The 17,313-nt window shown below is 40.9% G+C and overlaps 1 protein-coding gene across 1 annotated transcript; it reads left to right on the top strand.

The window, feature by feature from the left end:
* Positions 1–303: 303 nt before the first annotated feature.
* Positions 304–17,158, top strand: LOC112542485 (vomeronasal type-2 receptor 26-like). The gene is made up of 4 exons (XM_088151196.1): positions 304–494; positions 6,534–6,825; positions 13,153–13,279; positions 16,248–17,158. Exons 1-4 carry the CDS (start codon positions 304–306, stop codon positions 17,156–17,158), a joined length of 1,521 nt encoding a protein of 506 aa, XP_088007322.1.
* The last annotated feature ends 155 nt before the right edge of the window (positions 17,159–17,313 follow it).

The raw sequence follows: 17,313 nt of genomic DNA, 5'->3' as shown, positions 1-17,313 counted from the left end.
AATTTTTATTGTTTATTGGGTTTATTTGTTGAAGAAGGAAACAGTCTGAGTCTGTGTTATCCAAACAAGCCTTTCATTCCTTTTCCCCACAAATGGGAAACTTTCAATCATTAGGCCATGTGAATGGGAGAAAGGTGGCCAAGAATTGAGCTTGCTTAGAGCCTGTAGTTTGTACTTAATAGTTAACAGGATTTCTACTTTAACAAGTTTTCAAGTTCATGCATAAACATAGCTTAATAAAAAGCTTATCTTTGAATTATTGCTTATGAGGCTCCTAGTTCCATTATCAACCAGATGGGTACCATGAATAATGGTTCTGAAAGCCACCAAGAAATCCAATTCAACCAGCAGATTCATACTATCCCCTCTTGTGCAATTTCTGACAGAGATCATCTACCACAGAGGAATATAGACATAACCTTGATAAAAATATGGGCAGGGGATAAAAAGGAAAAGTCAGGATGGTGGCCTTTGTGCAGCCTGAAGTTCAACAGGTATAAATTAAACCTTTTTTTGGGGGGAAGAAATTAATTAAACCTCTTTAGAAAGAAGGAGGAAGGTGCTGCTTCATGTGCAGGAGGCTCTGAGGTCATACACATTGAGTCCCCAGGTGGGCCCTATCTGGAGCAGGTTGGCTGCAACTGCAAGGCTGGCCAACGGTACCTCCCTAGGAGCTCCTCCTCAGTCTGCCTTTGCAGACCTTCAGGTTGTGCATCAGTTGCACCCATTCTTGGACTGGGAGGCCCTGCTCACTGTCACTTATGCCCTTGTGACCTTCCATCTGGACCATTGCAATGTGCTCTGCATGGGTCTGCCCTTGAAGATCAACTGCAAGCTTCAATTGGTGCAGAATGCCATGAGACAGGTAGTAAATGGCGCCAGTGCAATTACTCAGCACATGTGACACCACTACTTTGCAAGCTGCATTGGTTGCCAATATGCTTCTGGGCGCAGTTGAAGGGGCTGGTTGTCACCTTTAAAGCCCTTCATGGCTTGAGACTGGGTTACTTGAGGGGCTGTCTCTCCCTTGTTTCTACCTGTCCAGTCTGGTCCATCAGGACGGGCATGTTTGGGGCCCAGTCAGCTAAGGAATGCCAGCTGGCAAGGCCCAGAAGAGGAGCCTCTTCTGCTGTAGCACCTGCCCTCTGGCACATTCGCCCTCTGGAGATCAGGATGGCCCCAATCTTGCCGGCTTTTCACAAGACCCTGAAGACCTGTGTGCCCGGGCCTGGGGCCCCAAGTGTGTGAAGGGTCCCATCTCCTGGCTGCATTGTGATATTTTCCTTGGCTGCTATGTATTTTAATGTTTTTATTTGTTGTTGTACTTGCTTTTATTTTTATTTTTAATATTGTTCACCACCCAGAGTCCCTTGTTGAGATGGGCAGCTATATAAATTGATTAAATAAATAAATAGTGACCCTCATTGCTGCAGTTAAGCCAGGATGGTGAACTTGTGCAGGACTCTATGCAAGTTGGGAGCCCAAAGTTTCATAGTGCCTAAAATATTATTATTATTATTATTATTATTATTATTATTATTATTATTATTATTATTATTATTATTATTATTATTATTATTTTGGGGTAACTTAATTTGGTGCATTGACATGCTTCTGACCTCCCCCTTTCCCCTCTCATGGATGACACCAGTTGGGGGCCCTGAAATTCAGCTGCAATTGCCAGCATCTCATTTCCCTCTTCTATATGTTTGAGTTTATTGGCTTAAGAGTGGGAAATTGTGGCAACTTAAATTATATATTATTGAGGCAGGTGGACCTAGAAGGGCCATGCATTCTTCAAGGGGGTCCTATCAGAAGGGCTGATCCTAAGCAATTATGTCATACAGGATTTGGCCACTTCAGGACTACCTAACCCAAGCTGGGAGACTGATCCTGTTTTTTATCAATGCATTTCCCAGAAAAGGCTAGGCCCAATTTGGTGGTTTTCCTCACTGGCTCCCAGCAAGGGTGGTTTCAGTGAGTTCGCCATCTGCTCTCCTGCCCGTGATTCCAACCAAAGCTCAGGATGTCCCAGAAGTGATGCAGTTCCAGTTCTTTGTTGTCTGTGGTTGTTCTCCTCAAGAAGTTTTCCCCAGACCAGCCTTGGTCTTTCTTTCTTTCCTTCCTTCCCTCTGTTTCTCTCTCTTTTATATATAATTTTTTTATTAAGGATTTTGATTACAATAGTAAAAACTAAACTTAAGGAAAGAAAAGAGAATAGAAAGAATAAAAAGTGCAAGAAAAAGAAAAAAAGAGAAAAGAAAAGAAAGAATATAATAAAGAAAAAGAAAAGAAATATATAAAGAAGTTACTTCCAACCTTCCTTACAACAAGTATAGATAAATTTAGTAACTCTTCACCCCTTACAAGGTTAAACAGATATCTTTTCCTCTTGTATCCCATCCTTTATCTATACGCAAATTCATAAAACATCAACTTTTCAATCCTGGTGTCAGCAAAAAGTCCGTAAAGGGTTGCCAAAACTTTTCAAAAAAAGTCTTATTTTAACTTTGATCAAATAAACTAACTTTATTTTTCTTTTACTTCTAACAGTCTTAATCTTTAATTCATTCAAATATTGCTGTAGGATTTGATTTCTCTTCAATTCTTCTTTATCCCATTGCACAGACATCTTTAAGTCTCTTTTGTAGATCCAATAAGAAAACATTCTCCAGGTCAATCTCTTGGTTTATCATCTGTAATTTCCTTCTAATTTTTAAAACTTCAGCCAGTTTCTTTTGTACATCCAGTAAAGTGTCCTTTTCCAAATCATTCTCTTGGCCTGTCATTTGTAGTTTCACTTCTGGTAGTTTCTCTGTCTTGTCATGCAAAATTCGCTCCACATCTGTCATCCTCTCATTAACATCTTTTGAACAGTTTATCCATAGAGTCAGATATCATTACTGACACTTGATATTGTAGCTACTACTTTCTGGCTCCAATCTTCAAAGATCTCCTTTAATATTTCCAGTGTTACAATGTTTTGTGTCATTTTGTAAGTCCCAGTACTAACAGACACCAAAAGCAGACTTGTATTGTTTTTCCTTCTACTTAGAATCTTTATCCCCTCTAGTGTCCAGTTTCTAAAATCACGAAGTCACTTATCTTTATTATGACTTATAATGACCAAAGATAGCCAAAATAAGTCTGGTTTCCATAAGAAGCTATTCATTTTTTATAGTTAATTCCAAAATCTTATAGTAAAAGTCAAATTTAACTGGACCCTTAATTTGTTTAAAACGGTCTTAGATCAAAATCTTATTTAGCTTTTTCCTGTTTATTTCAAATTCTTGAACTTCTTAACTTATAAGCTGTCTGGAGCACATGTAGGCAATCTCCCATCCTCTCCTCATTTGGAGAGGTTCCAAGGGACCGGTCTACTCACTGGTTCCTTGGTCTTTGCTGCGGTTGTCAGTTCCACTTTTGCAGAGCCATCTTCAGTTTGCTATACTTTCCCCAGAACTCTCACCAATTCATTTTTTTCCATTTTCAGCAAAATGTCCATAAGAGGTTTCCAGTTTATAAAAAAGTACTTGTTGTTTTATCCCTGATCAAACAAGTCAATTTTGCCATTTCTGCAAGTTCTGCCATTTTCACAATCCACTCCTCCAAATCTTGTGGGTATTTCAGAGCCTTTCCATGTTTGTGCATATAATAGCCTTGCTGCAGTTATCATATACAAAATCAACCTTTCATAAGTTTTATCTAATTGGCTATCCATAAGTCCCAATAAGAAGAGTTCTGGTTTCATCTGAATATTGGTCTTTAAATTTTTTTGTATCAATATATGTATTTGTATCCAATATTTCCTAGCTTTTTTGCAAGTCCACCACGCATGGTCAAATGTTCCTTCATGCTTTTTACATTTCTAGCATTGATTAGAAGTACCTTTATATATCTTTGATAATTTCTCTGGAATCATATCCCAACGGTGCATCATTTTATAAAAGTTCTCTCTTAAATCGTAGGACAATATGAATTTCAGTCCTTTTATCCTCATTCTCTCCCATTGGTCCATCCGTATGTTATAACCAAAATTCTTAGCCCATTTTATCATGCACTCTTTAACTTGTTCCTCTTCTGTTTCAAATCTCAGAAAAAGTTTATACATTTTAGCAATAACATGTTCATCACTTAGACAGATTTTGTATATAATTTTGATGTCGTTCAATACAATTACCTTTTTATCTATACTATCTCTCTCTCTTAATTATGTATATGAAAATCATTGAAAACTAAATCCCTCTGTAATTAGTTGTTCTCTTGACTTCATCTTAAGTTCTCCATTTTCCTATACTGACAAATCCTGATATGTTCACCATTTGTCTTTGCCCGTTGTTTCTTTTCTATAAAATGCTTCTTGTGCTGAAGCATAAACTTGGGGGTGGGGATGAAAGCTCCTTCACAAGTATTTTATCCAGATTGTGTGATTGTTCATGTCTCTGCATGAAGACCTCTTTGATCTAACCAACTCTGAAAGTCTTTCAACGGAAAAAAATGGTCCAAACTTTCTGGTCTCCTTTACTGGTCCAGGGAGGAATAACTTCATGATGTCTCCTGATAATCATCTGCAGATGGACTCACACTAGAGATCAGAATGTCACAAGATGTTTCTCATAATTATGAAAAAGGTAGTGATTTATTTGTTTTCCTTATCCCAAATCTCAAGGGATTTAGACTAAACATTGCCACTGGCAATATCTTACATCAAGAAGTCTGGATACATAGATGTCCTTTGTGCCAGTGGAGTTTCAGAAAAGAGTATTGATTGTGCATCACATTTCTCGAATGCGGAATCTTAACTGGGCTCCCTCTCTATTACTAAAGCTACAAAAATCCTATCACATTGGACTTTGGACCTTTTATGAGAGAAGCTACAGTGCAAGTGACTGTCTCCAGCACACAAGAAATGTTCCTTCTGATTCTGATTCTGCTTGATGCAGCCTACGGGCTACAGAAGGCCAAATGTCCCTTGACTTTGGAGTGGGATGGAGTAGATCCACCAAACCATTACAGGCTAGGAGATCGTCTCATTGGTGGGGTCCTTTCTGCAACAACTGTTGAGTTTCTACCATATCATTTCAACAAGTGTCCTTCTACTAAAGCTAGCTCGTAAGTCACTCTTACAGCAATGGAGTTAAAGCTAGACCACTCTGGTCTAGATCTTCCTCTTCTGTCCTTCTCTATTTGCAGCATATGGATTTCGAGGCCTGTCATAGCTGTGATTTTGCTGGTGTGAGCTAGACATGGAGAGGAGGAGGAGGAGGAGGAGGAGGAGGAGGAGGAGGAAAGAACAGCTCACTTTTGGCCTTGAAGGGCAGCTGTGCTGTCACAGGGCCTGATGAGCTGATCTGGCTGCTAGCCAGGGCTGATGTGGGGAGATCCTGAGGGACCAGTCCCCTTGGTAGAGGGAGGTATGTAGGTGATAGGGACTAGAGCCCAGGGGGGCACCCACCTCCTCAGTTACTGTGGGACATGCTGCTGGTCTAAACTGAAAGTTGGAGAGATAGAAGGAGTGGAGAGGAGGAGAGGAGAGTAAAAGTTTGTTGCTCAAGTGGATGGAGAAGCTGGACGGAAAAGGCTGGAGAAGAGCAAGAAGGTGAAGAGAGGTGTCTAAGGCAAGTGTTGGTTCCTATTTGGGGTGAGAAGAAGACCCAGAGGGACGACCTCCACCCAAGACTCCTGGACGACTAGAAGGGTTTGGGCTGGTTGCAGGTAGCGGCTTCAAGGTTCTGGAGAGGAAAGAAGGGAGAATTGGCTGCCAGGATGGAAGCCCTAGTTTTAGGGAAAACTGGGCAGAAGACCCTGAGAGAAGTTCTTCCCCCAACACAGAAGCAGACAGTGTTTCAGCTGAACTGGAAAAAGTCACGCAATGCTGAGCAGCCTCCAGGAACCCCAGTCCTTTCCTTTCCTTTCCTTTCCTTTCCTTTCCTTTCCTTTCCTTTCCTTTCCTTTCCTTTCCTTTCCTTTCCTTTCCTTTCCTTTCTCCCTCTTATCAAGCCTAAAAGGGAGGAGGGAGATGGAGACAATAGGGGGAGGGAGCAGGAGAAATAGACAGGGAAAGTTGCTGGTAGGGAGATGTGGAAAATAACACAACCCCAACACTGTGTTATCCACCCTGTTGTAAATACCTTCTGTAAATACCCCCTGTGTACGGTAAAACACACACACACACACAGACATATTAAAAAGCCTCCACTGTTGTGTATTTCCGTGTCCATTGCTATCTTTGCTTCCCAATACACATCCAGTCCAAAAATGAACTCCGTCACACTGTAACTCTATTAAGGTTGTTAGCCTGGAACATAAATCCAAGGAGGGCAGGTTAAAAGAATGTCTGACTGGCCTGAAATGTAGACCATCAAGGGAACAAGGAGTAAGTAGTCTTGGTTTTGGCCTAACAACAACAGACTTCCAGAAATTAAATTACTTGCTTTGTTACAGAAAGTCTAGTGGGGAAAAGTACCCCTAGAACTGAAATGTGTTATGTGGATTAAATGGACGATGAACATACAATGCCTGTATATTTGCAGGATAGCCTCCACGTACTACTGGAACATCCTCTCCTTCCTTTTTGCCATCCAGGAGATCAACGAGGATCTCCAGCTCCTACCCAATATCACCCTGGGTTACAGTCTCCATGATAACTATTGGAACACCAGAATGACTTGGGATGCTGTGTTGGACCTGCTCTCAGTTGGGGAGGCCAATGTTCCTAACTACAGCTGTGGCAGGCAGAAGGACCTTTTCCTTGTTCTTGAAGGGGCAGAGACTGACACCTCCTCTGAAATTTCCAACGTGTTGGCCACCTACAAAATCCCACAGGTATGTGCATATCTACAGCCTACTTCCCATGGTGTAGAAGTCAGTAGGAAGAGGTACAATGTCTGAGTAGAATAAGCTGATAAACAGTGCCTGTGGCCAAGGTTTTATTACAAGAGGTGGACCACTCTGTCATAACAGCAAACATCTTTCCAATAACTCTAGGTGAGCAGATACTTTTTCCCCCTCTGATACAAAACAGAGGACATTTGAAATGCCATCCTTTCCTTTTCATTCCTTTTCAGGTTAGCTACGCTTTTGCTCCACCACCTCAGAGTGATAAAACTCCCTTCCCCTTTTTCTACCGAATGTTCTCCAGAGAAGGAGCCCAGTATCTGGGGATTGTCAGACTTCTCCAGCATTTCCGATGGACCATGACTGGCCTTGTTGCTAGAGACAATGAAAATGGAGAGCAGTTTGTGAGGACCTTCACCCCCGCGCTCCTCCAAAATGATGTTTGTGTTGTTTTCTCATACACTATCTCAATGAATATTACAGATTTCCTCCATGTTTCTAGCCTTTTCCGCAAATGGAGTCAAGTTAGTGTCATTATTTATTATGCAGAGGCAATTATTGACCTCAAGTTCATGGTTTTAACACACTTCTTTCTTGATATACTGATAAAACCCACTGTAGGGAAAGTGTTGATCACAACAGCTGTATGGGACTTCACTTTTCAGTTGTTACGAAGGCCTCTCCCTTTTAATAACGCCCAGTGCATTTTTTCTTTCCTCATCCAGAGAAATAAAAGTACAAAATCAATCAACATTCAGACCCTTTATGCTTCTATTGTACAGTTCGTACGTAAAGCATTTCATTGTTCCTATTCCAAACTTGGTTTGTCAGTGAAAGGCTGGACAAGATGTCCAGAGAAAGAGGACCTGGAGACTCTCCCCCAGGAGGAGATTGAAAAGATCCTGTCTATAGACAACTACATCATTTATCACACGGTCTGGACTGTGGCACGGGCCTTAAACACTGCTTATTCATCCAGGTCCAAGAAGATGTTGAAGAAGGGTGAGAAGAGCTTGGATATTTGGAAAATACAGCCATGGCAGGTATTCTACTTTCCAACCACACATATTTCTGCCTGAATCTGAGAATAAATTTGATGATTTCAGGTGGTGGGTGGGGCGGCGGTGAATCAGATCTCTTAGCAAAATTCCATTTTAAGAATAGCTTTGCTGGATTAGGCCAGGGCCCATTTTTATCTTATGCCTTTGAGTATCCACAAGGAGGAAATGGAGACATTGTTTTGCCCAACTTGGGACTGGATGTTTTTGCACAGTCCTAACTACGGGACACTGAATTATCCCATTATCTAGAAATGTCTCATTCTGGTATCTTATCTTAATCTTGAGTTTGTCAGAGTTATTCTCTGAGATCACCTCTTAGGTTCTCACCTCTTTAATCTGATGTCCATCAGTGAACCTTATTCTGAGATCCCCCCTTTTGGCACTCATATTTAGCAGGTGGGCTTGTCAGTCAGTCCTCAAAGCCAGGAGTACCTCCTCCTATCCTTCTTAATGGTCCTTCACCACATATAGACCATCTTTCCATATGGAGGCCATTGTGGTCTTCTTCCATTGCCTTCTTCAACTTTTCTCTTTTTTTATGATAATTTTTACTGAAGTTTAAAAATACAAAGATAAAAAACTAATACCAACTAAAAAAAATAAAAAGTGCAGAGAGAAAAAAAACAGGGGGAAGGGAAAATAATAAAGAAAAAATATATATAAAGAAATGACTTCCCCCTTCATCAAGACAAGTGCAAACAATTTCAGTAACTTATCACCTTCTCTAACATTTCAACCAAAAATCTCTTCATCCCATATCTCATCTTTTAACAAATAATAAAGCTTCATCATTCAAACTTGAAGTCCATTAAGAGTTACCAGAAATAACAATATGTATATTTTAACCTTAAACAAGTAAATCAATTTCATATTCCTTTCCTTTACACAGTAACTTATCATTTTCTCTAAAAATACAACAAAAAGAATCTCTTCTTCCCATACCTTATCTCATACCTATAAACAAATCTTTAAAGCCTTAAAATCTTGATCTTTAATCTCTTCAAATAATGTCCCACAAATTTCTTATCATTTTCTCTTAACCTCTTTTCAGAAAATCCTTCACAAGTTCCTTCAGTTTTAACACCATTGCTTATCACTTTCTCTAAAAATACAACAAAGAATTTCTTCTTCCCATATATTATCTATAGACAAATCTTTAAAGCCTCATCATTCAGTCCTGGTCAAGAAAAACCCATTAAAAGCTACTAGGAAAAAAAAAATACATATTTTAACCTTGATCAAATAAGCCAACTTTATAATCCTTCTTTTTGCTTTTAAAAGCCTTGATGTTTATTCCTTTTAAGTAATGTCCCAAAAGCTGATTTCTTTTCATTCTCTCTTTATCTTTTCTCAGGAACTCCTTCATAAGGTCCAAAATAAGAAAGTGGTCCAAGTCACTCTTCTGAGTTGGAATCTGCACATCTAGGTCACTCTTCTGATTTAATATTTGTGTGTCGTTTTGAGCTATTAAAGCATCAGCCAGTTTCATTTGTAAGTACTATGTAACATCTTTGTCAATATCATTCTTGTAGCCTGTCATTTTTAAATCCATATCCAAAACAGCCTGATTCTCAATTGTATCTTCTTCTATCTCCTCTTTTAAACCCATTTTTATAGTAGCAGACAAACTTAAGAAAAAGTTCTGAGTTCATTGTTGCCAAATATCCTTGAATTCTTCCAGAGTTGAAATACTTTTCTCCATTCTGTATTAGTGGGTCTTCTCCTTTGTTTAACTGTCTCATTGTGGGGAGCATCTGTATGGAGCACTGTGAGCAATCCCAAGTCCTCCCCTTTATCTGGACAGGAATTTCGAGGCGCCGATCCATTTGTCAGCTCCTCGTTCTGCCATGGTTGTTGACTCTACTAAAAGCAGAGCCATCTTCAGTCTACCATAGTTGCCCCCAGAAGTCCTCACCTTCTTCAACTTTTCTACTTAAACACTTGATGCTTCTTTCCTACGCCTTGGAGATTGACTATGGTTTCCCATCTGGCATTGCTTCTGCATCTCTCTATATCTATTCTTGTCTATGTGTAGCTATCAACTGCTTGAAGAAGTTTCTTTCTCCTATAAAATCTAAAGAAGGTAGGAAGGGTGAGGGTAGAAATAGGGCTTCTCCCTAAAAAAGAGGATAGAGCCAAGCATTCCTTCATATGTAACATGAAGGCTGTTAGCAGAAACTAAGCTGTTTGTATACCACTATGCCTGTCTCAGTCCTGGCTGTCTTCTCCTGCAACTAGCATTTGGAGGCATGGTGCCGTGGATCCAGATTCATAACCCATGGATTTATCCAGTCCCCTCCATGCACTTATTCCTTCCACCTTTAATGATATTCCAGTTGGTGGCCCTCACCATGTCTAATGTTACTGAAGTCCACAGGTTGATTAGATGCTGTGTAAAAAAGTACTTCCTTCAATCTCTTCTAAAACTCTTTCCAATCAGGTTTCTTAAATGACCTCCGATATGTTTGGAGAGAGGGAGAAAAATGTCTCCTCGACCACTTTCATCATGGCATGAATGATTTTATACACTTCAGCCATGTTCCCACCTCATCAATTTTTCCAGGCTAGATTTCCAAATACTCCACCCTTTTTCCAATAGGGAAGGTGTTTGACCCATAGATGATCATCTTGGCTGCCCTCTTCTGCACTGTCTCAATTTCTATTGTACTCTGTAAGATTCTAAGTACCACTTTTCCAGAAGAATATTGACAGGTCAGAATAGGTTCAGAGGAGGACAATGAACATTGGGGATTTGAGGTCATACCCTATGAGGTTGGGCTGAAAGACCTTTGGATATTCAGTTTGGAGGAAAGAAGATTGATGGGAGACCTGATATTGGGGTTCAGGTACATAAAAGGGATCCTTGGGTAAGGTAGTCCATGGCCATAGAAATTAGGACTATTAGGACATAGAAATCCCTAGTATAAGTTACAAGTACCTAGATTTCATATAAATATAAGGAAAAACTGCCTGACAGCAAGAGCTGTACAACAGTGGAACAGTCTCCCTATGAAGATTGTGGGTTCTCCATCCCTGGAGGGTTCTAAGGAGAGGCTGGAGAGCCTCCTCTCATGGACACTTTGAATGGTTATCCTGCATATGGCAGGGAGTTGGACTAGATGTAGCCTCTTCCAAGTTTACCATTCTATGAGTCTGTGGTTCAGGTGTGATGAACAGAATTGTTAATATAGTCGCAAGCTGTTTCCCAGTATCGCAGACTATATACACATACAAACATTCTTCATTTTAAGGATAATATTTTCATGGCTGAACATCCAATGCTGAAGTCAAGAAATTCAAGCTTTGTTTGTTTGTTTATTCTATTTATATGCTGCCTGACCCCAGAACGATTCTGCATGACACACCATATAACAAACAAAATCAAAATCCAACATAAATACTGATTTTTATGTGCCATCTAGTTGGCGTTGACTCTTAGCAACCATATAGGATAAGGATAGGGTAAATAAAGAACAAGCTAAAAAAAAGGAGATGGTGAATCCTCTGACAACACAAAAACTTATACAACCACACCCAGTGAGAAGCTCCAACAGCCAGGTCTGGAAGACCCTCCAGAATACCATCAGGATGCCCACACAGATCTCTCGGGGAACCTCATTGTAGAGGGCAGGCACTGCGGCAGGACTCTCTCCTAACAAAGCGAAACACAGGGTTGTCCCTCACAAGTGCAACCATTCAAATGAGCTCTGTATTCAGGGAGGTTCAAGGATGAAACTGACAGAATAAGGCATCAAAAAAGCTGTCTTGTTCTCTGTTATTCTAGCTTCATCTCTTCCTGCAAAACATGGACTTTTCCAATCATTCCATTGATGGAGCGTATGTGGACAAGAATGGACCAGGGGCAGGTGATTTTGTTATTCTGAATTGGATGGTGTTACCTAATAATTCCATCATCAAAGTGAAGTTTGGGAGTCTAGAAAGACATGGATCCACTGACATCAAGTTCACCATTGACAAAGACACCGTTGTGTGGCCCAAGTGGCTCAACCAGGTGGGCAAAATTATTCCTTTTGCTTCTTGATCTCTTAAGCTTCATCTCTCCCTCAGCCACATCTTTTCCAAGCTCTGTTACCTTTTGCTGGGAGAGATGGGCTGCAATCAATTGAGGCTTAAAGAAAGCAGGTACACTCAGGGACATCCATGAGTAGGGCTCAATACCTCCAAATGGTATCAGCATTGTGGGAGGACACTTCCATGTCTAAAATGACTTCCATTGGAAGGGAATACAGGTGACGTCATGTCTTCATCTGAGACACGATCTAACTCAGTTCAGATACCATTTCTAGATGACAAGTCTATCTATGGGTCTTGAGTTTCTCTTTATCTAAACTCTTTATAGTTCAGTTCTATAAGATTTCTTAAACCAGAACAGACTTCTAGGAGTATGGGTAGGATTTATCATGGTTCATAATTTCATGTCATGACTTATACAGTGCTGGTTTTGTTCAGTGATATTTTCAGCCTGTTTCCAGCTTAATAGGGATTTCTAATTCTTCTAAAATGACACAATATGCTCAGTTATTTACAATTAATTTATGGAATACTGGAAAACTTTAATTTCTGTGAGACTTGTAAATTGCCTGTTTACTCACTTCTACTCAGGTTTTGTGACTTTTCCCCCCTTCCTTTGGGTTGATTTATTCTTTCTAAAAAATGCTCAATAAAAATTCATTAAATGGGGAGTGAAATTATGCATGATTGAAGCCCTGTATATTTTTCACAAGTGTTGCATGACACCCATAAAAAGGGGGTGGAGCTTCAGTCACACTGCCTTTGCCACAATCTTCATTTTTTGTTAATACTCCCCCCACTCCCAGGTACTGTTGTTAAATATTCTTTGTGGAGATGATGCAAGTTACATTTGAAAGGAGGAGGAAAAATGATAGTTGAGAAGAAAATCAAGGTGCGTTTTTACGTGCAAAAAAGGGGTGGGGTTTCAGTCACACACTTGCAGCCAAATCTTGAGTATTTTTAATGCCTTTCCACCTGATTGTGTATTATTTTGTGGAGACTACCAGTGTGCATGGCACTTGAACAGTAGAAAGAGAGAGGTTCCTGCCCCAAAAACTGACCACTTCAGAACCAAGAGTGGTGGAGAAGGAGTTAACAAGGAGATACAGATACTCAGCTTCAGATCTGGTGCCACAGATGTTGTTGGGTTTCTTCAATGTGATGTCGTGGTTTGTCAATGTATTTGCTCTTTGTCCTCAATTCTCCTTGACGTCCTATTTAGCCCCTGCCCAAGTCCAAGTGTGTGGAGAGTTGCCCACCAGGATTCTTCAAGATATCTCGGGAAGGAGACCTGATTTGCTGCTACGACTGTGCTTCTTGTGCAGAAGCCACCATCTCCACTCGGGAAGGTGGGTGATTCCACAGATAGATTCCACAGGCTGACATTTTATCAGAAGTTGTTCACAAGTAGGTTTTTAAATTTCTACTTATTTCTGCCATCTATATGCCACCCAGTTCCAAAAAGTGTCATCATGTGTTCAAGTTTATTGTGGTCATTGACCAATGCTTTATACAAAACTAAACTTATCAAGTCCCAAGGAGATTAAGAACCAACAAGGCAAAATACAGTAGATATGCGAAGTGCTAGAAAGGAGTTTAAGTCCTTATGATACTAAAAGGGCTACATAGAGTACAGACCTATTCCTGCAGCTAAACTTTTCAAGAAGATGTCATAGGATGAAGACATCAACTACAGTGGGGAGGTCGAGATGAAAAGCAGCTGGCTCATTGCCCAGAATTCATTCTGTCTCCATCCAATCCTGTTGTTAGATGGGCCTAAACCCGGGCAAAGATTTTATCAGACATTTCCTGACCCACATTTATTTCTGCCGTTTATAGGCTGTCTAATCCTGAAAAATGTCATCTGATGGGGCTCTGAAGCAGCAACCCCTGCCCCAATGCCTTAGGCCCCCACCCTTTTTTCTTAATAATTTTTATTGAAGAAGTTTTTCAGCAGAATTAAAAACAGTACAAATTTTGAATTAAAGAATAAGAAAGTAAAAAAGAAATATAGAAAAAGAAATAGAAAAGAAAAAAGGAAAGAAAAAAGAAAAAAGAAAAAAGAAAGTTTCTAAAGAAGCAGCTGTTGATCTTCTTGACAGTGGTTATAGGTAATTTATATTTTAGCCTCTCTCTCTAAAGTCACATCATAATTTCCTTCTTTCCATAAGCCACCCTTTCTAATCTTCAAACCCATAGATCACAAGATTCCTTAGGCCCCCACCCTGACCTAGTTCAAAAGAGCACTTAAGGCTAGCCCTTCACCCAGGCCTTGGGCTCGAGTGGTGCAACTCCTTGTATGTTCAAGGGATCTTTTGAGAGCTCGGGGGTGGGGGGATCTCCAGACACCTGTTGTTCTTTTCTTCGTATTCTTGAATCGTTTTAATATGGTATGCCACTCAGAATCACAATGGAGTTGGGTGGCCTTCAATATTTAGTAGATAAAATAAAAACTTTAAAAAGACTCTGAGTGGCTTACAACAATACAATAATAAAATAGACAGAATTAAAAAGAAATAAAAACTAAACCCCCAGCTCCAAAAGAACACTCACCTACTAAAGGGAGGGGATCTGCTATACTGTCAATCCATAAAGGCTTCCCAGAACAGCCAAGTCTTGGTGTCTTTCCTGAACCCCAAGAGGGTTGGGGCTGACCTAGCCATAGATGGTGCTGGGAGTTCTGCAGCATATACATTTAATAAAGTATTATTAAATTCATGTGGTCACTGAATATGGTAATCCTTCAAAGGTGAAACTAGAACTTATCTGATAGGCTGAACCTTCTGGGAAAGGAAGACCTGTGAGGACTTCAGAGGTGACCACCAACACCTTGAATTACATCAGAAGGCAGCTGGTAACCCATGGAGTTCTCATAGCAGTAATGTTACTTGGGCATCCTTAATTATTCAAGCTGCAGGATTCTGGACCAGCTGTGCTTTCCAGATGCCTTCAAGGGAAACCCATGTAGAGTGAGTAGCGATAATCCAATCAAGAGGCGAGCAAGGCAAGAGTGACTCTGAGCAGGTCTCCTCATCTAGGGATGATCATAACTGGCTCGTGAGATGGAGTTGGGCAAAAGTCCTCCCAGCCACAACTGGCACCTGCTCCTCTGATTTCCAAATTTGGATCCATTTGAGTCTTCCCTGCTTCATCTCCACCATGAAGTTCTCAGAGAGAATAAGAAGGAATGGTCTTAGGGAACTTAAGAGGGGCATTTTGAGATACAGAGGGTGGGGTGGGACAGACACATCTTTGGACTGACTCTTCCTAAGTCCCGATAAGTCATGAATTGAAGACAAATTGATCTCTTCGATCCACCACCAAGAACCTTTCTGAGAGCATGAAACAGGACTGGAATGTAATCTCCAAATCTTAATCTACTGAAACACTTTTCTAGGGAAAAATACTGTCAGTGATTGGTGGTAAGGATTGGAAGGAATTGTGGTCCACCATTTTAGGGGAATCTACCTAGTTCTGCAAATACAGTTTTGGAAATCCCCCCTGCACTCAATTTTACAATGAGTTTGCAAGGTTTGTTTAAAGGATATTTTTAGAAGAATGGCTATCTGGGTGGATTAGTCAAGAAATTATTTGCAAAAATGGATGAAACACAGCACAAAATGCCTATTTTAGGAAAACTACTTCAAAATTATATATATATCTCATATGCAAAATTGCAAAGAAAAAAACACATATTAGGGATAATGTCCTCAAAATGAAAACCTCCATGCAAAGTTAAACCTGAGCTTTCTCTTCCGAGTTCAACTGTCTTCCACCAAGGAATGCTCCATAACCCAATTCTGATCCATATCCTGAGTTTAGGAACTTCACCACCTGCACGCGTCTTTCATAATCTCTCGTGATCACCTCCCCTCTCCTCTGAGATATGTCAAGGTGGTGACTGAATGGACACAACTGAAGCACTTCACTTGGTGACAGTATGGCAGTGGTTTCCCATGGTTTTGACTCCCGAGTCAATCCTACAGCTCCAGGACAGATAGTTTCCCATTGATGCACTAATCAAGTCTAATCTTGCTCGGCTTCCCTACCCAGAGAAGGCCAGTCACTTACCATTACTCAGCAAGGGTCCCGAATATGCAGCACACTTCATCAGATGCATAGAATGCCACAGTATCGATCTGAGGAAGAGCTGCAGCTCACAAAAGCTGATGCCTTTTAATAAAATTTGATAGTCAGAAAAGGAGGTCCAAGACTCTGATTGTCTGGCCACCGTAGATAACACGGCTTTCCTCTTACACAGTGAAAAACAAAGATTGCTGCAATGAATAAGATAAATGTTCCATTTATCTTTTACAGATGCAGAGTTCTGCACCAGATGTCCAGAAGATCAGCACTCCAACAAGGAAAGAGTTCAATGTATCCCCAAAATTACAACCTTTCTGTCCTATGAAGAACGTCTGGGGATCATCCTGGCTTCCTTGGCCCTCTTCTTCTCTTTAGCCACACTCTTGGTCTTAGGAATCTTCAGTAAACACCAAGAAACTCCTATAGTCAAAGCCAACAACAGGGATCTTTCTTACATCCTCCTCATCTCCCTGTTGTTCTCCTTCCTGACCTCCTTCCTCTTCATTGGCCAGCCAAGGAAAGCCGCCTGCCTTCTCCGGCAAACCGTTTTCAGCATCGTCTTCTCAACTGCTGTGTCCTCGGTCTTAGCAAAGACAATCACAGTGGTGTTGGCCTTCCTGGCCACAAAGCCAGGCAACACCATGAGGAGATGGCTGGGGAAGACTCTAGCCAACTGCCTTGTTCTTTCTTGTTCTGGGATTCAAACTCTCATTTGCTCCATCTGGTTAGGAGTCTCTCCCCCCTACCCTGACTCTGACCTGCATTCCCAGCCTGGAGAGATCGTCCTGCAATGCAATGAAGGGTCTGTTGCCATGTTTTATGGAGCCCTGGGCTACATGGGCTTCCTGGCTGGCATCTGCTTCACGGTGGCTTTCCTGGCCAGGAACCTCCCTGGAGCCTTCAATGAAGCCAAGCTGATCACCTTCAGCATGCTGGTCTTCTGCAGCGTCTGGGTCTCCTTTGTGCCCACCTACCTGAGCACCAAGGGCAAGTACATGGTGGCCGTGCAGGTCTTCTCCATCTTGGCCTCCAGTGCTGGGCTGCTGGGCTGCATCTTCATCCCCAAGTGCTACATTATTATTGTAAGGCCAGATCTGAACACAAAGGAGCAGCTTACAGCCAGAACAAATGCAAAAACTTGAGACATAACACCATTATGATATTGGAAGAATTGTAAAAGTGCCCTGCATTTGAAGGAACATAATATGTCCCATAGGAATACATTAGTTCTAAATGAGAAATAGCTGAGTGGTTGGAATTCTTGTAACCCCCTTCCCTTTCATCTCAATAAATCTTG

The sequence above is a fragment of the Python bivittatus genome, unplaced genomic scaffold, assembly GCF_059951505.1.
Source record: "Python bivittatus isolate LINGU-HERP-01145 unplaced genomic scaffold, Pbiv_v1 ctg000650_np1212, whole genome shotgun sequence".
Classification (NCBI taxonomy): Eukaryota; Metazoa; Chordata; class Lepidosauria; order Squamata; family Pythonidae; genus Python; species Python bivittatus.
This window is presented reverse-complemented; position numbering and strand designations above follow the sequence as displayed.